General features: G+C 49.7%; 1 protein-coding gene and 1 long non-coding RNA gene across 2 annotated transcripts; both read left to right on the top strand.

Annotated features, from left to right (window-relative positions):
* The first annotated feature begins 7,951 nt into the window (after positions 1 to 7,951).
* Positions 7,952 to 9,367, top strand: LOC106781669 (uncharacterized). The gene is made up of 2 exons (XR_002799904.2): positions 7,952 to 8,926; positions 9,087 to 9,367. It is a non-coding gene; the product is annotated as an uncharacterized lncRNA (long non-coding RNA).
* Positions 9,368 to 20,426: 11,059 nt separating this feature from the next.
* On the top strand, positions 20,427 to 21,695 carry LOC138917353 (uncharacterized). The gene has a single exon (XM_070233367.1). The coding sequence runs from the start codon at positions 20,427 to 20,429 to the stop codon at positions 21,693 to 21,695; it is 1,269 nt and encodes a 422-aa protein (XP_070089468.1).
* The last annotated feature ends 3,944 nt before the right edge of the window (positions 21,696 to 25,639 follow it).

The following is a 25,639-nucleotide window of genomic DNA, read 5'->3' as shown; positions in this document are numbered from 1 at the left end:
CTTCTGGCTCCCACGGTTGTTTTTGATAAGCCACATTTTAAAAAAAGATCTTGTCTCTGCTTACCTTTAAGATCCTCCCTCTGTCTTTGGTTCTGCACTTTCACTAAGATGTGACAGGGTAGAACTTTTTATTCATACTGCTGGGGACCCACTGGGCTTCCTGAGGCTAAGAGCTGATGACTTCCATCAATTCTGGAATGTTCTCAGCCATTTTGTCACCAACTAGATACCCCGAGGAACTCACGGGTGGGTTTGGACATTTTAACGTTTTCCAAATTGTTCTTTTTCCTTTTGTTATGTTAAGGAATGCCATCACCAACCACCCTGAACCAGACTAGGCCTCGCCATGAGAGCTACACCTGTGGCCTTTGCCTTATTTTTAGTGCTAAGATCTTTCCAGGAAGAGCTAAAGCCTTATTCTCATCACCTGCAGTGTGTGTGGGATCACGTTTTCCAACTGAGGCTGCGCAAGAGGATTTCCACCTCTCCCTTTTGAATATTCATTCCCCATCCCAAATGTCCCTGCTTCTCCGGGGCACTATGACCCTGGAGTGATTCCTCACGGTCTCCTACTTGCCGCAAATAGACCTTCCTTTGTGAGACAACTACTTCTGGTGTAGTCTGATTTAACTCGCCAGGAGAGAACTCACTTGGGTTTCGGTAACAATTATTTCTTTGAAATAACAATCTCCAGGGAGAGCAGGGCTGGAGGTCCCGCTGCACAGACGCTCCTGGGCCAGGAAGTTGATGAGCTTCCAGGTTGGAGCCCTGGAGGTGCTGGGGCATTGCCCGGAGCAACCACGGGGCTGCACGCACCACACCCCATGCTCACCTGTGCATCTCTCCCATTTGGGTGGTCGTGACTCGCATCCTTTATGATAAACCAGTAAACCCAAGTGTCTGCTGAGCTCTGAGTTCTTCTAACCCATTATCAAATCAGAGTAGGGGGTTCTGGGAACCCCAAATTTATAGCCAAGTGACATGAGTGCTAGTGGCCTGGGCACCCCATTGTGACTGGCATCTGAAGTGGGGGCAGTCTTGTGGGCTGAGCCCTCAAACCTATGGGGTCTGTGCCGACTCCAGGAACTCACTGTCAGAACTGAGTTGAATTGTCAGACACCTGGTTGGTGTCAGAATTGGAGAGTTGGGTGATATTGGAAAAGACATCACATATTTGATGTCAGAGAAAAAAACCCACAGATACATCCTCTGTCATCATTAATTGGTAAATCAAGTCAAGAGAAGTCAACAAAGACAAGATGATAACAGAATTGAGAAGCTTGATCTAAAGCATCCGTGAGCCATTGCACTCACGACTGGAGAATGACATTCCGATCAAAAGCACATGGAATATGCGTGAAAATTAACCTGGTTCTCAGCCCTGAAGTTTCCACAACTTTCAAGGTATCAGTTTCATAGGGACCATATCCTTTGACCACAATTCTCTTAAAAAAGACAGCAATGGCAGAAAGGCAACTGAAACCCTTCACACACTCGAGTTAAGGAGCTCGTTGTAGATGCCTCATGCGTCAAGAGAAAATTACAAATTTTCAGCTACTTAGAAATGAATGACAATGAAAATACAACAAAATATGGTTGTGGGTGTACATTTATTAGGGGTAACTATACCATTAGTCATATTATTAAAAAAGACTGGAAATTGATCAGCTGTGCTTTCGACTGGAGACATTCGCAAAATAACAACAGAATAGGCTCAAAGAAAGTAAACCGAGGGAAATAATTAACAGAAATGAAAGAAAGGATGGGGCGGAAGGGGTCCGAGGCTCCATGCTGCGTTGGACAGCTGCGTCCCTCCCTCCCCAGCCTGGCCGCAGCGCTGTGGATCACTGGATCTTCCAGGAGTGCTGGTTCGAAGATAGACAGCTGTCGGGTGTTCATCGGTCTGCCTGTGCCTTCTTTCTCCGTGTAGCGGGGGCACACGTGTTCAGTAGTTCACAGTGCCGTGTCTTGCCTGTTCCCCGCATCGTGAGCACGCTCCCTGTCGTCACGTGCATGTTTGGCGGCGTCCAGTGTCTGCATGTCGCTCAGTTCCGTCACCTCCGTGGACGTGGGGTGCCCTCCCTGTGCTCTGCTCTCTGAACAGTGCTTTGATGCGCGTCTACCAGATAAGTCCTGTGGGACGATTTCCTCTTGACTGTATGCTTGCATTTCAGGGGCCTTGTCCACCTGGGCAGGAACGGGGACACTTACCCCCTAACGTCGCCACCGTGATGTGTTCTTTACCTGGCACTGGTGCGAGGAGTATTTATCAGTGGGTTTGAGGAAGATGTGAGTTGGAAAGCTGAGACAGAGTAGGGGAGAGACCCCATTTGAAGAGGGCTGTACCAGGAGCTTGTGCCCTGACTCCCAAGTGTATCTGAGTGGTGGCCAGCGGGCAGTGAGCACCAGGGTCTGGGGTCACTGGCCCTGCTGGGGGTGCCCCCCCCCCAGTTATGGTCCTTGTGTAGAGGTGCTTTCTCCATTTGATGTTGGAAAAGCACGTCACAGGAAGTGAGAGCTGTGCAGTAAACACCCACGGACGTGCTTGATTGTGATGAGCTGCTGCTGGCCTCGCCCCTTTGGGTATCAATGCCCCGGCCCCCATCCTCTAGGCCCCCTCTGCCCTTCTTATCTATTGACGCATTTCCCAGCCAGTGGCAGGCCTCAGCCCCCTCACCCCTAACGCCTTCCTCAACGTCATTTACGGTTATTTTTCTCCCTTGAAGGTAAAATTAACATACAGTAAAATTGTGCATACAGTGAAATGCACAATTTCGGCTGTTTGATGGATCCTGAGAAAGCAAGCATACCACTGTGCCACCCAGACCTGGGGGAGTCTGGAACATCCCTCCCTGGGCAGCTCTCTCCTGCCCCAACCACCCCAGAGGCACCCAAGCTTCTCTGAAGCTGTGTGTCGGTCTGGCACAGGTGCCCACATTTCTCTCTCGGCCCCTCGCTGAGCCTCCGCAGGCCGTGTGTCTGCCCACAGTGCCGGCCTCTGTCAGGTCGCGTGCTGGGTGGAGGGACACAGGAAGCTTGTCATTGCGGCCTGGGTGCTGCGGGTTGTTACGGGGAGAGCGCCTCTGAGCAAACGGACTAGGTCCAGATTGCAGTAAATAGGACTCTGACCCGCAGCCTGCGGGTGAACTGAAGGACGCCCGCCCACCTTCTCCCTCCCGGCCCCTGTCCTCTCTGTGGTCTGAGGGAGCATGTGCGGGTCAGCCCTGGGGGCTCTGTCCTCTCTGTGGTCTGAGGGAGCATGTCCGGGTCAGCTCTGGGGCCCCTGTCCTCTCTGTGGTCTGGGTACCTGGTCCGCTCAGTCTCTGTGTCCTCAGTTTCTTTCCCAGCGATGTCGGTTCCTTGGCTCAGGTGTTTGCGGGAGAAGCATTGTTTCTGAATAGGCTTGATGTCGGAGGCGCTGGAAATGAGCCGTTGGTGCGGGAAGTCAGGGCGCAGACCCTGCTGTGAGGCCAGAGGGCTGGGCTCTGTCTGTCTCTGCTCGCCCTTCCTTCCGTGCTGACTGAGCGCGGCCAACCACACGCGGGAGCACGGCGCCCGCGGGGCCGGACCGGTGCGGGCAGAGAGCAGGGCGCGGGGCTCGGGGCCGTGCGGCACGGGGTCGGGGACCTGCAGGACGGGCGTGTCCAGGCGGAGGGCACCGTGGGGGCGAGGCCCTGAGCCCGACGCCGTCTGGAAAGCTCTGCAAACAGCCGAGGCCAGTGCGCTTGCGGCCGGGCCGCTGAGACAGCTGGCGCGCACGAGCGGGCACCACCGGCCCCTCCGCCCGCGGGGTCTGCGCGGCAGGCACGATCCCGGGGGAGCGGGGCGACGGCGAGCCCTGGGCCCGGGGCGGGCGGGCGGCCTGGGGTCCCGGGCACAGCGGGGGCTGCGGGCGTGGGGAGCGCGGGGACCGGGAGCGCGGACACGGCCTGGCCCCAGCGCGCGCCTCTCCTGCGCGCGGGCGGCCCCATGTGCTGCGCCGTCGGGACTGTTCGAAGGAGGTTCTGCCGAGACCACCGCCGTGTAGGAAATGATGCGCGGAGGTCCCCCACCCCCAGGTCACTTCTGGCAGAACTGAGCCGCAGCCCACAGGGGCGTTGACCTGCCCGCCCGCTGCCCTCACTCAGACCCGCGGTTCTTTGCGCTCCTCTGTGGTCCGCGAGTGCTGTGCTGTCTATCACAAGGGGAGGTGGCGTGCCTCGCTCTAGTCCACATACAGAACATCGCATCCTGTAGATACCGCTCGACACAAGGTTGACATGAGGGAAGCCATTGTAGAAAAGAAACCGTACTGTAACTTTAAATGACCTCAAACTAGCCCAGACAGGCTCTGTAGATTCTGTGGCCCCTCCCAGCTGCTTTAAGATGATAGCTTTCTTCTTTCGAGTTCCTTAGGAATGTGATGACCCCGGGCAGAGAGTCTATGCTGATGGCTATCATCAATGACAACTGAAAGATCAGGGTATAGGCATTGCTCCATTCTCTGGTGCATATCCAGTAAAACAAAGGACTAACGGGAACTGTGACCAGATGTCTGCCCCTCCAGAGACCAGCCCCGTATATCGCTGGCCTGTAGTCTTTGTTCTGGGAGATGGTTCTTTTGGACATGAGGCGACCATCTTCCCTCTTGCTAGCAAGCTGTAATAAAGGCCTTTCTCTCCTACCCCCTTGCCTCCTGACTATTGGCATGTCTTGCAGTGGGCAGATGACCTCCCCCTTAGGCGGTACCAATTTGGCGACCATAAAGGGACCCTTAAGTGCTGCTTGTGGCCAGTCGACCTCGGTCAGGCAACCTGTTGGGTAAGTCCCTAGCAGTCACTGAGGCTCTTTGTGCGGAGGAACTGCCCTTTGCACGTTCCTGGGCCAATGCCGGCTGCCTCCTAACGCTGATTGTGGTAGGGAGAGAAACGGCTAGGTCTGGTGAGTCAACAGGCTCAATCTGGAATGGGTAAGTTGCCTTGAGGACGCTCGTGAGCTCCCTTCCCGTCCATCTGGGGTCCTTCTGCTTGCGGCAGGGCCATCTGGTGTCCAACAGGACTGTCTGGGCGCACACTCAGAGAGGGAACAGTTGTAGGACTTTATACCCTAAATCTGGGAACTAGTTCACTGGTATCTGGTTGTAGGGCCTGTGCTTTGCTTGCTCAGTGGAAACTCCTAGGCCCATTGCAACCCTGTGTCCTTCTGGCTCCCTTCTGGCCAGGCAGCCCAGATTTGTGACGATCTGGTCCGGGCCAGCCTGAATCCTCCTTATCCTACATGAAGAACATCGCATCTTAGAGGGACACAGAGCCCCTCCCTGTGAGCTCCTGTTCCTGGGAACACTGGTGGTACCAAGGACAGCCCTTTGGCAAGCATGCAGCCTTTGCTCCTCTGCCTAGTTAAGCAAGCTTCTCTTAGGGGGTGGTTGCGGGCGTGCGCATACTTCCGTCCAGCTGTCCGCCACTGGACACTCTCCCGTAAGTAGGGCCCAATAAACCTATATGTCTCATTTGCAGTCTCTATGCTGTTTCTTCAGTCTCTCGACACAATACCCTGCTGCCCTAGCCCAGCTGAGCTTGTGGCAGAACACTGGGTTTTCTGTGTCTGTGTCTGTCGACAAGTAGCTTAAAATTGGCTGCTTGGGGACTGAGTCGTAACAAACTCCCTTTAGAAATTACCTTGCTTGTTGTGGCAACCTGGGAAAAGCCCCCTAAAAACTGGAGATAGTTGTAAACAGCTGGCAATATAACCCGGGATAATTTAAAGTTACAGTGGCCATTTTTGGGCTCCTTTTGAGCTTTTGAACCAAGAAAGAAATCTTTAAAGAGTCAAAGGTCCACCCCTGGGAGCCCCAACTCTGGTTTCCAGGCCTCATCACCCCGGCGACCCTGTGGAGTGCCCTCTCTTGGCCGTTAACCTGTTGAGTATTTTAGGCGCCTACCGAGTCAGTTATGAGGATAGGAGACCTGTGACTTATTCTGTAAACTGTCCCGCTGGGGCTGTGTGCCCCAGCATGAGAACTGTTGTGTGACCCTTATCTTAATAATTCTTGGGAAGAGGCTGTGAGGGTGAGGCCTGATCCCCTCTTTTCCCTTCTTTGTCTGTTTGTCACCTCCTCTGTTGTCACCAAGTGGAGGTTAAGTTCAGGCTGGACCTGAGCACCACCTGGACCTTCTGTACTTAGCTCTTCACCCTGGCCACAGGGAGCCCCAGCCCCCACCAGCTCCAGGCCTTTGCCTCCTGCCTCCCTGGCTCACCTTGTGCTGGCTCAGGGACTAAGTGCCTGGGCTGAGTCTCAGGGCCTTCACCAAATCTTAAAGCGATTGGCATCTGCACTCGGGCTCTGCGCCCTTTCTCTGGCCGCTGTCAGTCAGACGCCAGCTTTACAGCCATGGGGAATGCCCCAAGCATCCCCGGAGACTCACCCCCTGGGTACATTTTAACTAGTTGGAAAATGCTGTCAACTGGGTGGTTTATGCCCCAAAAACTCCATCTGGGAGGAAACTTGAGTGGTTTCTCTGTGCCTTTGTGATGTAGTTAATTCCCAGGACTGAAGGAAAAAAAGGGAAAAAGGAAAAGCGGCCATAAGAGCACCCTCGCCAAAAATCTAGCATCTTGAGTGTCTTCTCCACAAATATTGGTGTAATGGCTTAAAGCAAAATTTGGATTCATAACTAGGGAGCTTTATATTCCATTACCTGATTCATAGCAGTAATTTTAAAACAATAGCTAAGTTATCTACTTTTGGCTTCTTATTGCAGAGAAACAAAAGTATTTGGGTCTATTAGTAAACATGCCTTGCGTTTCATTAAAAAATTATGCTTATGAAGTGGTGTGTTTCTAGAAATTATTAAAACTGTTTGATATCAAAAATGTTGATATAAAAGTTCATGATTGCTTAACTTTTTAGTTTTTACTAGGGTCTGTAAGGGTTAAAATTCTAATTAATATATGTAATTAAAGCTACTGGAAATTAATAAGGTGAACATTCAAGGAAAGTAAAATGTATGTTTTCAGTAAAGAAGGTGTACAGAATGGAAATATTTTTGTTTGTTGGATTAAGAAAGATAAATTTATCCTAAAGTCTAGAAGGGAAGAAAAACAGCATGGGGCAAATTCTGAATGTAAAAAGAAAGTTATAGAAGGTTTGTGAAGCAGAAATTCAGAAAGGAGTTTTATGCTGGTCAAGTTGACTAAGATTGAAGTAAATCCAATTGAGTAAATGAGTTTTAATGTCAAAAATAATCTGGTGCAAAAGTTAAAATTTGGTTTTCTCTCTCAAGGATAATTTTCTTGAATTTTTGGCCTGCTCTGAGTCTACCTAAAAGACAGAAAATCTATGTTTTGCTAAAATAATTTCCTATGTTCAGAAGGACTGAGGTCTTAAGATTTTTTGACTCTTGTAACTGCTCTTGACTGTTTATGTTGTCACTTTGAATAGATACCTACTTAGGTGGTATTATGTGGGTGAATGCTATTGATATAGTTGTTTTGAAATTGTATAACATTCCTAAAATTCTCATCTGTCCTGCTTGTCAGACATAATTCTGGTTATTCTTTTAAAAAGTGTTGTATGTCACAAAATTAACCAAATTCCTTTCTCAATTTCCATTTTTGAGTCTTTTGTTTACAAACAGTTATTATTTTACTCTGATGCTTTTGCAAAATATGTTCCCTCTTCAGAGAAATTCATGGACAGGACTCTGGCGCTTACTCTAGAGTACAGGTTTCTGATAAATTTTCAGATCATAAAACTGAACTGGGTAAGAAATTACAGAACTCTAATGGAGAAACTGATGACTTCATGAACTGCTAACAAGATTAAGGTCAAGAATCGATTACACAGGACTGAATGAAGCGGAGGATGATTGTAATTTGTGGCTTTTCATTGAGATATTGTTGATTTTTAAAATTTTTTTCCTCAGATTTAAGGAAGTCTTTTTCTCTTTTCTCTCATGCTAACTATGACTTATAGCAATTTGGTAAAATTATACCTTTGTGAGCAGAATTGAAACATTTATCTTTTTCTCCCTACTTGATCCCTCCAGAATTTGGAAACACTTCGTGAGTGAGTATGGTTATTTTCATGGCAATATCGTCATTTGCGTAAGTTCAATAAGAATCTGTTCTCCTTAAAACAAGACACGTTTGGAAACACTGGTTATATTACCAAGGCTTTGACTGGAATGTCATATTTGAGAGAGCCATACAGATTCAGATATGGCAAGACAGCTTTTGAAGAATAAAGCTTGACCTTCTGGACTAAAGCCACTTGGAAATATTGGCCTGGTACCTTGTTTCCTAGCAACCTTACAGGTAAGTAAGAAAGGTCACTTATCTGGCAGGCACCTGGAACCTTCAAATATTTTGGGGAACCTCAAGAGAAGAGAAGAGTCCACCTAAATCGGTAGGTACTGCAGGAAAAAATCTGATGGCAAGTCCTTGGCTTGGCTTTTCTGGCCTTGATAGGCCTTTAAAGTTCAATCTGAGATTCCTTATAAAAAGTTCCAGCAAAGCAGATTTAAAAGAGCCTATGTAGTCTTACATAGGCTGCACTTACGTAAATAATTGGACCAAGTTTTATCGAAACTAGACTTATTTTGCCAACCAGTTAATCTCACTTTGGCTATCTTTTATAAAAAATGAGGATGATTTTAGAGAGAAAGATTATGTTTCAGTAGAAGCTGTAGTACAAATTCATGGATATTAGATTCTAGTTCTGTTAATTGTCTTTGAAGTTTTTGTTGTATCTGTAAACTGGACTGGATTGTGACTTCTTCTAGTCTCCTCAAATATCTGGCTGCAAATCTGCAAACTAACATTTTCAATTTTTTCCATTATTTTCATTCGAAATCATTGAGAACCTGCCCTTTTCCTGAAGCCTGGAGGACTTGATGTAAACGTAAGAGAAGGTTCATGTCTGCTGCTGTGGAAGCCACTCAGAAAGGTACCTGAACACCTGATGACATCATCAGAGGCACTTCAAACTGCAAAAGATGCTTTGACTCTGACAGCTAGAGATCTCTGTGACTCGCTGCCACCTGGGCTCAGAAGTTGGTTTATAACTTGCTCCCACCATTAACATTGTTCTCTTTTTGTCTCTCTAGAAATACATCTTATTAAATACCTGGTCACTTGCTCACGCAACATGGGCCTAACTTTGGGAGCCCACCTGCTGCACCTACACCAATACTTCTTTCCAGGTAGAAACCAGCGTTAGTGAAATAAGGGAACAAGCAAGCAACCTGGATACAGACAACTAGAAAGCATCAATCCCCTTTCCTATCAGACTTAGGTGACTGGTTTACTAACCTTTTCTCTTCGATGCCAGCTGGGACCAAATCCATCCATGTGGGTATAATAAAAGGTGGCCTCACTTTAGTATTAATAGGTCTACTGTTATGCTTAGTCATTAAATTGTGAATAAAATGTATATCTACCTCAACCACCAAGGCTTCCAGGTTGACAGCATGACAACTCCCTCTTAGAAACCTCTTGGCCCATTTTAAGAAGAGGGTAACTCACGTTGCCCTGATTGAGCAGGAAGTAGCCAGAATGAACACGATGGCCCTATTCCCTACACCAGCGTGTGATTATGCTGGGTGTATAACGGACGGGGGAATTGATACTGCTCAACACAAGGTTGACATAAGGGAAGCCATATTGTAGAAAAGAAACCATATTGTAACTTTGAATGACCTCTGACTGACTAGCCCAGACAGGCTCTGTAGATTTTGAGGTCCCTCCCAGCTGCTTTAAGATGATAGCTTGGTTCTTTCGAGTTCCTTAGGAATGTGATGACCCCGGGCAGAGAGTCTGTGCTGATGGCCATCGTCAACGACAACTGAAAGATCAGGGTACAGGGTGTTGTTCCATTCTCTGGTGCATATGCAGTAAAACAAAGGACTAACGGGAACTGTGACCAGATGTCTCCCCACCCAGAGACCAGCCCCGTGTACCACTGGCCTGTAGTCTTTGTTCTGGGAGATGGTTCTTTTGGACACGAGGCGACCATCTTCCCTCTTGCTAGCAAGCTGTAATAAAGGCCTTTCTCCCCTACCCCCTTGCCTCCTATTGGCATGTCTTGCGGCAGGCAGACGAGCCCACTTGGGCGGTAACAGCAGGGTCCCTGCTGGCCCTTTGTAGCCACTGCACGGTCACCCACCCCAAGCCCCTGGCCACCACCAATCTGCCCTCCATTCCGAAATTCTGTCAATCCCAAAATGTGACGTAAATGGTTTCGGATAGTGACCTCGAGGTGCTGACCTTTTCCACTCAGCCTGAGTCCCTGGAGTTCTGCCTGGTGGTGCCTCTGTCAAGAGTTGACTTGTCCTCAGTGCTCGGTGCAGTCGGTGGTGTGGGTCACAGTCTGTGAAGGCGGCCACCTGGGCGAGGACACTTGGGTTGTCTCCAGTTGGGGGTATTAGAAATTAGGCTGCTCCAGGTTTCGTGTGGACGCAGTGTCATTTCTCTGGGCTTGGTGGCCGGGCGAGCCGTGGCTGGGCCACGTGGCGGTTGCCTGTTTAATTTATAGGAACTGCAGACTTCCAGAGCGGCTGCGCCATTTTACACCCCACCATCAAAGTCCGAGAGGCCCAGTTTCTCTGTCTCCTCACTGGCTGTTTTCAGCTCGGCCATTCTGACGGCTGCAGCGGCCTCTCCCTGTGGCTGACGTGTTGACCTATTCCCCCGGCTCATTCGCTGCCTCTCATGACGTTTGTCCGTTTTCTAATTGCATTGTTTTGTTTCACTGTGGAGTGTACACCTCACCCTCAGTCCTCTGTCGGATGTGGTGGATTCTCGCTGTTGGAGGTGGTTCTGTCTGAAATCACACAGACACTGACTTGGCGAGTCCCGTGCCACTGCCCCCGGGCAAGAACGAGCGAGGGTCCCACCAGCCTCTGGGCACGACATTTTTGTCAACCGACCAATAGGTGACTGGAGGGCTCGTGCCTGGAGGAAGCTCGTCTCACACACGTGTTTTCTCCCTGCACACGTCCCAGCCTTCTCGAGCTCGGGAACACTAGACAGCACTCCAGCTGGGCGCCTGCCGGCCATTTTAAAGAGTGAAATTACCAACAAGCAGCACAAGAACGCAAACAACAGAGCACCAAATAGACCGTGAAAAGGCCACTTGTTTACAGTCCGAGCGCTGGGACAAGAGGGCAGGGTGAGGCCTCGTTCCACCTCGGCTGGGAGCCTGGGCAGTGGGAGAGTCGAGCTTTGAAGCTCTGAGCGTGTCCGCCAAGGCTGCGAGAGCACCTCGAGTACTGGTTTCGCGGTTACAGGTAAACCTATGGGTAGGTGAGTTCACGAGTACAGAATCTGCAAGTAACGAGGACCAACTGGCTTGCACATGTTTTCTTCCACTGTAGCTTGTCTTTTTATCCTCATCTCATGGGCTTTTGCTGAGCAAAAGCTTTTAATATTCATGAGATCAAGTTACCAGTGTTTCCTTTTACGAATCATGCTTTAGGGCTCGCTCAAGTCCAAGCGCTCTTTGCCTAGCCCTGGATTCTGAAGATTTTCTCCTATGTTTTTCCTGAAAGTTTTATAATTTTATGTTGTATATTTAAGTCCGTTATTTGAGTTAATTTTCACAAAGTGTGAGATTTAGCTCGAGGTTCATTTTCTGCGGACATCCCATTGTTCCAACACCACTTGTTAAAGGTTCTCCTTCCTCCGTTGAATTGCCTTTGCTCCCATCAAAGATCAGTTGGGCAGATTCGTGTGGGTCTGTTCCTGGGTCTCTGTTCTGTCCTGTTCATCCGTGTGTCTGTCCCTCTGCGACACCCACTGCCCTGACTTCTGGGGCTGTATAGCAAGGCTTAACGTCGGGTAGAGTGATTCTTCCCACTTTATTCTTCTTCTTCAAGACCATTTTAGCTACTCTGGGGCCTGTGCCCTTCCACGTGAGTTTTAGAACAAGCTTGTCTGTGCCTACAAGAGGCCTTGCTGTTTTTTTATGTTTCGTTTTTTTTTTCTTTTATTGAGAGCATGACAGTTTGTTGTGCACAGGAAGGCTATGACTTCCTGTATTTACGCTAACAAACTTTCTTTAAGTCTGTTTGACTTTTGAGGACATGAACATCAGTTTATTTAATTAATTTTACAAATATATTAAGAACCTCCTTGTGTTGGATGCTAGAAATCTAGTAGTGAAAAAAGTGGACATACTTTAGCAGTTCTCAGCATGCATACTGTGTATTTTAAATAAATCGCGTATTGATAGAACTGTAGAACTGGTCAATTTGGCCCTACTTTACTTGGTATTAATTGAATATTTGAAATTAAGAGATTTGCCCCATATTCATAAAAATTTTCGTTAGAATGCATCCCCTCAATGCAGGATTTGATATTATCACCAAAAACACTGGAATGTCAGTCAAGAGGACAAAGTCTGAAGTCTCCGGGAGCCCAGAGTATAGATTTAGGAAAATGCTTGATCAGCAAAACGTAACTACACAATATTCTCCAGTATCTAATGGAGAAGACAATGAACTAAGTGTTGCAGCTTAGACTTTCCTCCAAAGGAGGAAAATAAAGCTCAAAGGAAAACTGATTCATTTTCCGGAAACTTACTTTATGGCCAACTTACTTTATGGCTCAAGAGTGAGATGGGCAGTGGGTGATGCAGAGAGGAACTGCCAATGGAGAAGGTAGACGGGGCACACGGCAGGCCAGCGCTGGCAGATTTTTAAAGTGCAGGAAGGGGACAAACAGGGAGGAAATGGCTACAGCAAGCCCTCCACTCAGCCGGGCTCTGTCCAGTGGCAGACGACCAGGGACAGGCCTCAGGTCTAGAGCCAGTGTGGAAACATAACCCCATAACCCGCAGTGGGAGAGGAGAGTCAGCTGCAAGGGCTGAGTGCTATGAATAAAACGCAGTGCTGTGGGGAGGGAGATGGAGAGACGGAGAGAGAGGAAGATCAAGCAGAGTTGAACCACGCACACCGCGGGGTCCCAACACATCCTGGAAGGGAGCGTGCGCGTGTGTGGTGCGCAGGGGTGCAGAGGCGGCTCAGATGCCTGGGCGGGCAGCAGGGCAGTGTCAGGCGACATTTGGGTCTGGGCAGCAGCTGTTTGGCAAGCCTTTACCGTTTCTAGACTTCACGGAGCTTGAGCTAGTTCAAGAGTATGGCTGATCTCTTGCTGGGATTTTGGTAGGAGGTGCATCGGACTTACAGACCTGTCTGGGGATAACTGACCTGTTCTGTGGAGCGGGGTGATGGTGGCCACCCCCCTGGGTCTTGGGAGGCCTCGGTGTGTCCCAGGTCCGCCCTAGGGAGCATCTTGCATTCTTAGGGCTCCTGTCCTTAAAGTGATGCCCATGGGCAGCCCTTGTGGGTGACACTTTGCCAGCAAAGCTGTTGGTCTCAGTTTTGCTGACTTTCAGTAAGAAGATGACACCACGTGGGCCAGCCGAGCAGCAGCTGTGGCCAGCGGCCTCCACAGCTTGCAGGATGTGTCCGCCCCACCCCATCCCGGTGTCCTGGCCACAGGCTCCCGGCACCAACCCGCACCTCGCCGGCCTGTTCCCTGTCTGTGCAGGAACACACAGCTGGGGCTGCGCCCGCCCTCATGGGTCTGCGGTGTGCACCTGGCGCTGCGAGGAGGCCTGGCAGGTGCGGCCCACTGTCATGGAACAGACCACCTAGAGGGGCAGGGGCTCTGCTGTGAACGGACTGCTGGTCCAGGAAGGGAGGCGGCGGCCGGGGGGCGGGGGGGTGACAGCCCTGCGTGCAGGTCACCGAGACGTAACCGGTGGTCCTGGGTGGGGGTCCAGCAGTGGAACCGGGCCCCCAGCGGCCCCTCGTGACCCCACCACCCACCCCCCGAGTCAGAAGCCGTGTCTGTGCATCAGCTGCTTCCCGTGTTGGTTTGCTCTGATGCAGCTGAGCTGGCTCCCGGGGCCGGGTCAGGTAGGGGTCCCAAAGAGAGCGCCTGTTCCCCCTGGGGGCCGGGAGGGAGCACTGGAGTGAGCGGGCATTTAGGTGCTGAGGGGGGTTCTGGGGTGGGAGGGGTTTCAGTGGCTGGAATTGAACATGGGGGCCTAGAGGGGGCCACTCAGAGCGGCTCCCCGTGGGAACAGCTACCCCCCCGACAGTCCAGGAGTGAGCCCAGGTGTGTGGCATCAGCTCTCACGCCACAGGTCGGGTCCCTTCAGGAGACATGGGTGTGACTGCGGAGTGCAGACAGCTGGAGAGTGGCAGGAGGCTGGAGACAGGAGGAGGAAGTTCTAGGAATCCATGAAATATGGCAATCCAATTTTTAAAAAAAGTTTACATTATTTTAAAATTGTGGTAAAATATATATAACATAAAAATTACCATTTTAACCATTTTTAAGCATAGATTCCATGTCATTAAGCACATTCACATTGTTGTGCAACTGTCACCACATACCCCACTTCCAGCAGTGGACAGATCATCCAGACAGAAAATCTGAGGAAATACTGGACTTGAACTATACCTTAGACCAAATAGACCTAACAGACGTATGCAGAACATTCTCGTTTTCTTTAGTGATGTCTTTTCAGGGCGGAAGTTTTTAATTTCAACCCAGTTAACTTTCATGGATTTTTTCTTAAGGTGTGTGCTTTTTGTACCTGAGGTCATGCAGCTGTTATCTACTCTCACTTCTAAAACTTCTGTAGTCTGCTTTCACACTCGGGTTTTCATTGCCTGGGGTCAATGTGGACGTGTGGTGTGAGGTGGGGTTAACTTTGGCGTTTTGCTGTTTGTGTGACCAGCTGTCCCAACCCTGCTCACAGAGCAGCCCTCCTTCCGCGCTGACCCGCAGTGTGCTTGCTCACACCCGACTGGCCCACCTCTGGGAGTCTGTTTCTGGCCTTTGCATTCTGCTCCACGGGCTCCATCTGCCCGTCCCTGTGCTGGCACCGTGTGGTCTTAATTACTGCATCTTGAGGACAATTCTTTGGCTCTGGTGCGGCTCTATAACAAGCCAAGACCTCGAGACGGCACCGTGGCTGTTGGCGCTTTGCTCATCCACGTGAATTTTAGAGTCAGACTGCTTATGATCTGTTCACATACATCCTCTTGCACACGCACAATAGCATTTTGATCGGATGCATTAAATGTTTGGGTCACGTTGGGGAGAACTGCCATTGGGGTGCTCTTGAGTTTTCAAGTCCATGAACATCACACATCTCTCCATTTATTTAGGACTACTTTAATGTGTTTTACAGCAATTGTATCATTTTTCTAGAGTTCTTACATACCTTTTGTTAAATTAATCCGTGTGGTCTTAAAAATAATTTTGATACTATTGCAAATGGCATCCTTGTGAAATTGCATTTATCTAAACTTTTGTTCACGATGTCTAGAAATAAATTTGCAAAATTGTAAGTGGTTCTCAGTGACTCTTTTCTGCAGGTGGTTTGGGCTTTTACTGTAGGCAATCAGCTAATCTGAGATGAATGACGGTTTTGTTTCTTTCTTGCAGCTCATACACCTTTATTTTTTTCCATGCTTTCCTGTGATGGCTTGAGTTAAAGAGGGACGTGGTGCCTCACTGTTCTTGACCTTAAAGGAAACGTCATGGTTGTTTCACCACTTGGTCTGATGACTGCTGAGATTTTTGGTAGAAATCCTTTTTCAGGTTGAGAAAGTTTTCATGACTTCAAGTCCCAGTTTGCTAAGTTTTTTTGCTGAGGAAGATTAGCCCTAGCTAACATCTGTGCCAGTCTTCCTCTATTTTGTATGTGGGTCACCACCACAGCACGGCCACTGACGAGTGGTGTAGGTCCACGCTCAGGAACCAAACCTGGGCTGCCAAAGTGGAGCACGCTGAACTTAACCACTAGGCCACAGGGCTGGCCCCCCAGTTAGCTAAGTTTTAAAAAACCTCATGAATGCTTGTTGAAGTTTATTGATTTTGGGGGGGGGTATGTTTTGTAAGAATTTGTCCATATCATCTAAATTTTCAAATTTTTTGTAATAACATTATTCTTAATATCCTATTGTATAAAAAAAGTCTATGCTGAGGTATAGTTGATGTACAATAAAATGCATCCATTTAAAGCATACAATGCGATGGCTTTGGCAAACGTCCTCTTATCTTTTTTCTAATCATGCTGTACATTAGAGCCTCAGAACGTTTTATCTAACTGAAAGTTCGTACCCTTTAGCCACATCTCCCCTTTTGCTCCTTCCCCTCGTCGTGGCAACCGCCATTCTACTCTGCTTCTGTGAGTTCAGTATCAGGAGCTGTCGGAACTGGAACAGGAACGCACAGCTGAAGAAGAGGCACGAGAGAAGGAAACTGCAGGAGAAGAAAGAGAAGAGGAACCTCCAAGAAAACTCACTGTGAAGGGTTTAGCAGAAGCTCTTGCAGACCTCAGCAAGCTCTTTAAAAAGTTTGAAAACATGGACCCCAAGACCAGAAGGCTTCCATTAATAGAGAGGAATGTTCATGGTACATTGTCTGCTTATGAGAAAACCCATGATGAGAAAAAGAAACAAACGACCATGGACGTATTTCTGAAAAGAGTGACCCCTCCTCAGTAAGAGCCTCAGGCAGGTCCTTCAGGGGGTGTCCCAGAAGAAGGCCTGTTATCATAGGAGATGACAGCTCCATGCGTGTTATTGCCCCTGAAGACCTCCCAGTGGGACAGGATGCGGAGGTGGAAGACAGTGATGTTGATGACCCTGACCCTGCGTAAGCCTGGGCTAATATGTGCACTGTGTCTTAGTTTTTAACAAGAAAGTTTAAAAAGTAAAAGAATTTAAACTATTTTAAAAATAGAAAAAAGCTTATAGAATAAGGATAGAAAGAAGAAAATACTTTTTGTACAGCTGTAAAATGTTTGTATTTTAAGCTAGGTGTTATTACAGAAGAGTCGAAAAGTTAAAAAGAATTAAAAAGTTTCTAAAGTAAAAGAGTCACAGTAAGCTAAGGTAACGCTATTATTATCATTTTTTAGGATTTTACTTTTCCTTTTTCTCCCCAAAGCCCCCCGGTACATAGTTGTGCATTTTTAGTTGTGGGCCCTTCTAGGTGTGGCATGTGGGATGCTGTCTCAGCGTGGCTTGATGAGTGGTGCCACGTCCGCGCCCAGCATCCAAACCGGCGAAACCCTGGGCCATCGAAGCAGAGCACGCGAACTTAACCACTCGGCACGGGGCCGGCACCATAAGGTGATTTCTTATTGAAGAAAGGAAAATATATATTTATAAATGTCACTTAGTCCTAGTGTGCAGTGATGTCCTGGCCCCTCACTCACTGACTCACCCAGAGCAACTCCCCGTCCTGCGGGTTCCATTCACGGTAGGTGCCCTAGACAGGTGTACCAGTTTTTATCTTTTACACTGTATTTTTACCTTACCTTTCTATGTTTAGCTACGTTAGACACACAAATACTTACACTGTGTTACAGTCACCTACAATATTCAGTGCAGGAACATGCTGCAGGTTTGTCACCTGGGAGCCATGGGTTATGCTGTGGAGCCTGGCTCTGCAGTGGGCTACACCGCCTAGGTTTGTGTAAGGACTGTCTGTGACGTTCACAAAATCACCAATGACATTTCTCAGAACGTGTCCCTGTGAGGTGTGACTAGATCACCGCTTCTTTATCCATTCGTCTGTCGATGACACCGGGTAGTTTCCATATCTTGGCTACTGTGAATAAGGCTGCATTGAACATGGGGGCACAGACATCTCTTCAAGATACTGATTTCATTTTCTTTGGTTAAACACCCAGAAGTGGGATAGCTGGGTCATACGGTATTTCTAGTTTTAGTTTTTTGAGGAACGTCCATACTATTTTCCATAGTGGCTGCACCAGTTTACATTCCTACCAACAGTGCACAAGGGTTCCCTTTTCTCCATGTCCTCGCCAATATTTGTTATTTCTTATCTTGTGTTTTCTCCCCAAAGCCCCGGTGCACAGTTGTATGTCCTAGTTGTAGGTCATTCTAGTTCTTCTGTGTGGGACGCCACCACAGCATGGCTTGATGAGCGGTGTGTGTGTCCGTGCCCAGGATTGGAACCTGCGAACCCTGGGCCGCCAAAGCAGAGTGTGCGAACTTAACCACTAAGCCACTGGCCCAGCCCCATATTCCTTATATTTTTGATAATAGCCATTCTAGGAGGTATGAGGTGATAATCTCATTGTGGTTTTGATTTGCATTTCCCTAATGATCAGTAATGTTGAACATCTTTTCATGTCCCTGTTGGCCACCTGTGTGTCTTTGGAAAAATGTCAGTTTGGATTTTCTGCCCATTTTTAAATCAGATTGTTCGTTTTTTGCTATTGAGTTACATAAATTCATTAGATATTTTGGATATTAACCCTTTATCAGATATGTGGTTTGCGGATATTTTCTCCATCCCATAGGCTGCCTTTTCACTCTGCTGATGGTTTCCTTTGCTGTGCAGAAGCTTTTTAGTGAGGGGCCGGCTCCGTGGCCGAGTGGTTAAGTTCGCACGCTCCTCTGCGGTGGCCCAGGGTTCGGATCCTGGGCACAGACATGGCACCGCTCGTCAGGCCACGTGGAGGCGGCGTCCCACATCCCACAGCTAGAGGGCCATGCAGCTAAGATATACAACTGTGTACAGGGGGGGGTTGGGGAGATAAAGCAGAAGAAAAAGGAAAGAAAAGATTGGCAACAGTTGTTAGCCCAGATGCCAATCTTATGAAAAAAAAAGAAGCTTTTTCGTTAGATGTGGGCCCAGCTGTTTAGTTTTGCCTTTGTCGCCTGTGCTTCGGGAGTGAGGTCCAAAAGTCATCACCGAGACTGATGTCATGGAGCTTTTTTCTGTTTCCTTCCAGGAGTTTTGTGGCTTCAGGTCTTCTGTTTAACTCTGATTCATTTTGAGTTAATTTCTGTGAGTGCTGTAAGAGAGGGATCCGGTTTCATTTTTTGGATGTGGCTGTCTGGTTTCCCAGCCCCATTTATTGAAGAGACTGTCTTTCCGTGTTGTGTGTTCCTGGCGCCCTCGTCCAAGATGAGTCGATGGTGGACGCGAGGGTTTGTTTCTGGGCTCTGGATTCTGCCCCCCGGCCGTGTGCCTGTTTCTAGCCTGCAGCACACAGTCCGACTGCGGCAGGCCTGTGCTACAGCTTGCATCCTCTCACTTCTTCAGTGTGTGGCATCCTTTCCTTCCTCGTGTGGACTATCCAAAGACACATCCTCTCCTTTTTTCTTGGTCAATTCTGACAAAGGCTTGTGGAGGAAGCACACGTAGCTTTCTTTATCCTCTCTGCTTTCCTCTTGCGCTCTATTTTGTTAATTTCTGTTCTTATCATTCTTCTGTCACTCCTTACATGTCCCTTGTGCTTGTTCGACGTTTGTCTTCCGAGCCTCTGAGATTGGTGAGTAGCTTTTGGCTGAGGGCCGTCTTCCTTTTCTGCTCTGGGCCGTACGGCCACTTCTTGCTCAGAGTCCTCCGTGTGTCCCACTGCTGGACAGGCAGTGGTTCTGTTTCATTTTAGTTCTAAATATATTAAAATTTCCATTGCAATGTTTATTGGCCTTAAGTTATTCAGAGGTGATGTCTAAATGAATGGAGCTTGTCTTTGTCTTGTTTTTGGTGAATTTTTACACTCTGGTCAGAGATGAGCTGTTCCGTTGAAGTTACGCTCCCTGCCAGACTGAGCCTCTTCTGACGACCTCTGAACTTCAGTTGTGATTTCCCCAATTTTGTTTCCTCGTAGCATAGCTGCTCCAGCTTTCTTTTGGTTGATATTTGCCTTTTCTGTATTTTCCAGTTCTTTTTCTTTGGACTTTGCTATATGCTTATGTTTTAGATGTGTCTCTGATAAAAACCATTATTTAAATTTTTATTTTTGTTGTCCATCCTCCAAATCCTTTTCATTTAGCTACAATATGTGTGTGTTCGTGATACACACACACGTACCTAACTGGTGCATTTCTACCACTCACACAACAGCTGTTAGCTTAGGAACTGAGTCCTCATGTCCGTTGTTCAAACCATTACATGGTTTAATGCTGGCGCTTTAGATTTATGTCCCGTGCAAATCTGGGGTCACTTGGGAGGGTTTTGGCCTTGGAATTACTTCAGGTCCTAACAACTTTTGTGGACCCCAAAGAGCTTTGCTTCTGGTGTGATAAATCTATTGATATAAAAAATGAGACAAAATTTATTTAAAATAATAAAAAGACCATTGTATGTTAATATCACGAATATATTTTTCATGAAAAAAATAACTGTACCTTCCAAAACCAGCAAAAAAAAAAAAAAACAAAACATAGGGAGGACAGTGGCGTTTGTTACAGTGTGCAAACCACTCCAAGGCCTCATAAGACACGGCCGGGCTCTTCTCTGGAGTCCTGCAGCCGTGGGCGAACTGCGTGTCTGAGGGGTCAGCCTGAAAGAGAAAGCGCAGCTCAGCGTCACGTGGAAGCTGGAGAGATGATGGGTCTCTGCAAGGGGCTCAGAGCCTCCCTCACCTTGGCCCTACCATGACCCTCATCCTGACCCACAACCTGACTGTCACCCTCCCCTGCCCCAGGACCTCCCCTGAGACCTACCCCTGGACCTCACCTGGGCCTCACTCTAACCCTCTGCCTGCCTTTGCTCTGAGCCTCACCATGGCCCTCACCCTGACCCTGACCCTGACCCTCACCCTGACCCTCACCCTGACCCTCACCTTGACCATCACCCTGGCTCTCACCCTGGCCCTCACCCTGACCCTCACCTTGACCATCACCCTGACCCTCACCCTGGCCCTCACCCTGGCCCTCACCCTGGCCCTCACCCTGACCCTCACCCTGGCCCTCACCCTGACCCTCACCCTGGCCCTCACCCTGACCCTCACCCTGGCTCTCACCCTGACCCTCACCTTGACCATCACCCTGGCTCTCACCCTGACCTTCACCCTGACCCTCACCCTGGCCCTCACCCTGGCTCTCACCCTGACCCTCGCCCTGACCCTCACCCTGACCCTCACCCTGGCCCTCACCCTGACCCTCACCCTGGCCCTCACCCTGGCCCTCACCCTGACCTTCGCCCTGACCCTCGCCCTGGCCCTCACCCTGGCCCTCACCCTGGCCCTCACCCTGACCTTCGCCCTGACCCTCGCCCTGGCCCTCACCCTGACCCTCACCTTGACCATCACCCTGGCTCTCACCCTGACCTTCACCCTGGCCCTCACCCTGGCCCTCACCCTGGCTCTCACCCTGACCTTCGCCCTGACCCTCACCCTGGCCCTCACCCTGGCTCTCACCCTGACCTTCGCCCTGACCCTCACCCTGGCCCTCACCCTGGCTCTCACCCTGACCTTCGCCCTGACCCTCACCCTGACCCTCACCCTGGCCCTCACCCTGACCCTCACCCTGGCCCTCACCCTGGCCCTCACCCTGACCCTCACCCTGACCCTCACCCTGACCCTCACCCTGGCCCTCACCCTGGCCCTCACCCTGATCCTCACCCTGGCCCTCACCCTGGCCCTCACCCTGATCCTCACCCTGGCCCTCACCCTGGCCCTCACCCTGACCCTCACCTTGACCATCACCCTGGCTCTCACCCTGGCCCTCACCCTGACCCTCACCTTGACCATCACCCTGGCTCTCACCCTGACCTTCACCCTGACCTTCGCCCTGACCCTCACCCTGGCTCTCACCCTGACCTTCACCCTGGCCCTCACCCTGGCCCTCCGTATGGCCCTCGCCCCCGCACTGTGTGTTCTGCAGCTGCTGCCTCTCTGGTCCCCCGTTTTCTTTGCCCTGTGAGCCGCCCGCCCGTCATCTTCAGCTGCTCCGGTCAGGACACACACTCCGGTTTGGGCACCTCCTGGTTTCTCCCCGGCCTCCCCTCTGACCACAGTGCTGCCTGTGCCTGGCTGGGTTGCCCAGGTTCCCGCCCGGTGCTGCCCTGCCAGCTCCCTCCGCCCCGGATGCAGCTCCAGAGCCCTTCAGCTTGGCTTCCGTCTTCTAAAATACTCCCCTATTGTTGTTTTTAAGTGTAATGGATATGCGCCTGCTGAGTACAACTTCACGCCACAGAAGCCCAAGGCATGAGCCTGTGTGTCTTGTCGACCCTCCTGAGGCCTCCACGGTCGGCCGTTGTGTGCTTACGGACACAGAGACATCAACGCTTTTGTGTCCACACCCTCTGCCATGAGTCGCTCTCTCCAGGCTTAAATGGCTCTTGCCTAGATGTGCTCTCTCTGTCCTGCAACTCGCATGTCCGCATGGATATGGGTGTCATGATGGCTAATTTTACATGTCAACTTGACCCGGCCATGGGGATCCCAGGTGTTTGGTCCAACGTGATTCTGGGAGTGTCTGCGAGGGTGTTTCTGGATGAGGTTCACGTTGAATGGGTGGAGTGTACACAGCACATCACCCTCCCCAAGCTGGTGGGCTTTGTCTAATTAGTTGAAGGCCTGACTAAACTGGGTGGAGGAAGAGGGCCCTCCTCCTGCCTGAGTGTCTTGAGCTGAGACACCGTCTTCTGTGCTTGGACTCGGAGCGTCAGCTCTCGGCTCTCCAGCTTGCCGACCCGGCCGCATGGTAGGTGCATCGTGCTGGATGTGCCTCTTTAGATGGGGTCTAAACACCACCAGCGTCTCCCGTGTGGTGGGCGAGGCCCTGCGGGCTCTTCCGTGACAGCTCCCTGCCCTCAGCGATTCCTTTGATTCTCCAGTGACTGAGCTTGCTGAGGACGTTTGCCACCCGTGCTGCCATGGGTGTCTTGTGCGGCATCAGGGCGCACGTGTGTCAGAGCACCAGCAGCCACACCTGCACCAGGCATCACTTCGAGTTTCTTTGGTGACTTTTTTTTTTTTTTTAAGATTTTTTATTTTTTCCCTTTTTCTCCCCAAAGCCCCCTGGGACATAGTTGTATATTCTTTGTTGTGAGTCCTTCTAGTTGTGGCATGTGGGATACTGCCTCAGCGTGGTTTGATGAACAGTGCCATGTCCGCACCCAGGATTCGAACCAACGAAACACTGGGCCGCCTGCAGTGGAGCGTGCGAACTTAACCACTCGGCCACGGGGCCAGCCCCTCTTTGGTGACTTTTGCAGGCAGACGTGACGAGTTTTAATGTCGTCAAATTAAGTTTTTCTCTTTTAGGATATCTTCTGTTTTGCGTTTTGCCCAAGAAATCGTTGCATACACGTATTCCCAATTTTCTTCTAAAAGGTTTTTTTTTTGTTGTTAGGTTTTTAAATTAATCTCAGCTGGATTTTTTTTATTAAAATAAGATTTGCATAACATAAAATTAGCCATTTCAAAGTGTGTGGTTTAGTGGCATTTAACACATTCTCAATGCTGTGCAACCATCAGAACATTTTCTTTATCTCAAAAGGAAACCCCACACCCACTAGCACTTGCTCCCTGTCCCCTCCCCGTAGACCTGCTGGCCTCTAGTCCACTCTGTCTCTGTGGATTTGCCTGTTCTGGACGTTTCCTATGAAAAGAAACAGGCAAAATGTGGCGTTTCGTGTCTGGCTTCTCTCACCGAATATAGTGTCTCCAAGATTTGTCCGAGTTGCAGCACATTTCAGTGCCTCATTCCTCTTTGTGGCTGAATGGGATTCAGTCAGGATAGACCACACTCTGTTTATCTGTTTGTCCACTCACCAGTCGGTGGATATTTGGGTGTCTCCGCATTCTGGCGATTGTGGACAGCGCCGCTGTGAACACTCACGTACACGTTTTGCGTGGCTGTGTTTCTGTCCTCTTGAGTCTGTGCCTAGGCGTGGAACTGGAGGTTGTGTGGCAATTCCATGTTTAATCAGCTTGAATTTCATGTATAGCATTGTATTAATTTCCTAGGACAGCCGTAATAAATTACCGCAAATTGAGTGGCTTAAAAAAGCAGAAATTTGTTCTCCCACAGAAGCCCAAAACCAAGGTGTGGGCAGCCGTGCTCCCTCTGGAGGCCCGAGGGGGCATCCTTCCTGCCTTTTCCAGCTCCTGGTCCCCCCGGCGTCCTGGCTTGTGGCTGCGTCCCTCTGGTCTCTGCCTCCGTCTTCACATGGCTCCTCCCTGTGTCTCTACGTTGTCTTCCCTCTGAGTGTGTCACTGTGTCCAGATTCCCCCTTAGAAGGACACCAGTTATTGGGCTGGGGCCCATCCTAAGGACCTCATCTAACTTGATTGCAGGAAGATCCCAGGCACAGATTCTGGGCTGAGGACTTCAACATACGTTTCTCTGGGGACACCATTCGCCCCATGACAGGTCTGAGTGGAGATCTGGTTTCTGTTTGTTCAGAGCGAGCTGGTTGTCCAGAAGATTCTCGGCTCCTCTGCAGGGACATCTGTGTCTGGAGGTGTGCAGGCCAGCTTCCAGACTCCAAGCTGCCGCAGCTTCCCCAGCTCAGTGACATCTGGGTCTGTGGTTGGAAAGTGGGGCCTGCCTCTCGCTTGGACGGCTTTCTCTGTCCTCTCGACTCTCCTTCTGTGCTAGCCCCGGCTCTGGCTGGTGAAAACCCAGCAGTGGCCATGTGGAGGCCCTGACAGCTTTGTGGTATGCCTCGCAGATGACTTTGTCCAGGGCTGGCCCCGATGCTCAGTGGTTAAGTTCGGTGCACTCCGCTTCGGTGGCCTGGGTTCACTTCCTGGGCACGGACCTGTACCACTCGTGTGTTGGTGGCCATGCTGTGGTGGCAGCTCAGACAAAATTAAAAAAACTAGTTTTAAAAGAGGAAGATCGGCAACAGATTTAGCTCAGGGCTAATCTTCCTCAGCAAATAAATAAATAAATAAAAATGAAAAAAGAAAAAATGGAAAAAAAAAAAAACCCAAAACACAAATGACTTTGTCCAGAGCCTCTGGCAGCACAGCCCTGGGACAAGGAGAGGCCGACAGGATGTTGCATGAGCTGAAACCTGGGAGACAGAGCTGGGGTCTCTTCAGAAAGGCCAGTGAGGCAGGGGATTGAGACGAAGCAACTGCGTCACTGTGGCAAAGTGGTGGCCCGAGGAGGTCCACTCTCCAAGCGTGATAGGGTGGCAGGATCGCCAAATTAAGTCACCCGGTTAACTGCGGCCCTGCGTTTCTGCTCTGGACTCTGTGCCCCCTAATCTGGCGTTTCCAGGGAGGGAAGGTGGCTGTGGGGGGAGGTGGCCCGTGTTCTGCCATGGGCCCAGGGCCCGCGGGCTCTAATTTTAAACCATGACGGGGAAGGAGGGCCCAGCTGTGCTGCTGACACCCGTGCAAGGGCGCCCAGAGGTTCACCTTCCTGGGACATGTCAAGAGGATTTTCCACGAGCCTTTTCAAAGGCAAATACTCTGGGCCAAAATCTTTTTCATACGCATTCTCTGGAATTTGTTTTAGTGGATGCAGGGTTAGATCATCAAAATCCACGCATGTAAGTTGTTTAAATTCTTATGCCAGCTCTGCTTCCTGAAACACTCTGTCCAACTACGGAGTCATTTTTGGATTTTCACCCAAATAAGTCATCACCACTGAATTCCTGTTGAACCCCGTGAGGACACCCCAAGGACGGAGGAGAGAATTCCTAGAATTCAACCAACAGCATTGCAGTCCCACCAGCAGGCACTTCAAAGCATCCCCAGGATTTGAAATCAGGTTTAATAATAGTTACTGATCTGAATAATAGTAACATAATTTCAAGCATGTTGCATTTATTTCAGTGCTCTGACTCACGTTTTTGAAGATCCCATTTTGGCTGATGAGCTGTTGTGCCGACAGAGGAGGATTTA

Source organism: Equus caballus, chromosome 14 (assembly GCF_041296265.1).
Source record: "Equus caballus isolate H_3958 breed thoroughbred chromosome 14, TB-T2T, whole genome shotgun sequence".
Classification (NCBI taxonomy): Eukaryota; Metazoa; Chordata; class Mammalia; order Perissodactyla; family Equidae; genus Equus; species Equus caballus.
Note: the sequence above shows the minus strand (reverse complement) of the source record. Positions and strands in the feature narration are given on the sequence as shown.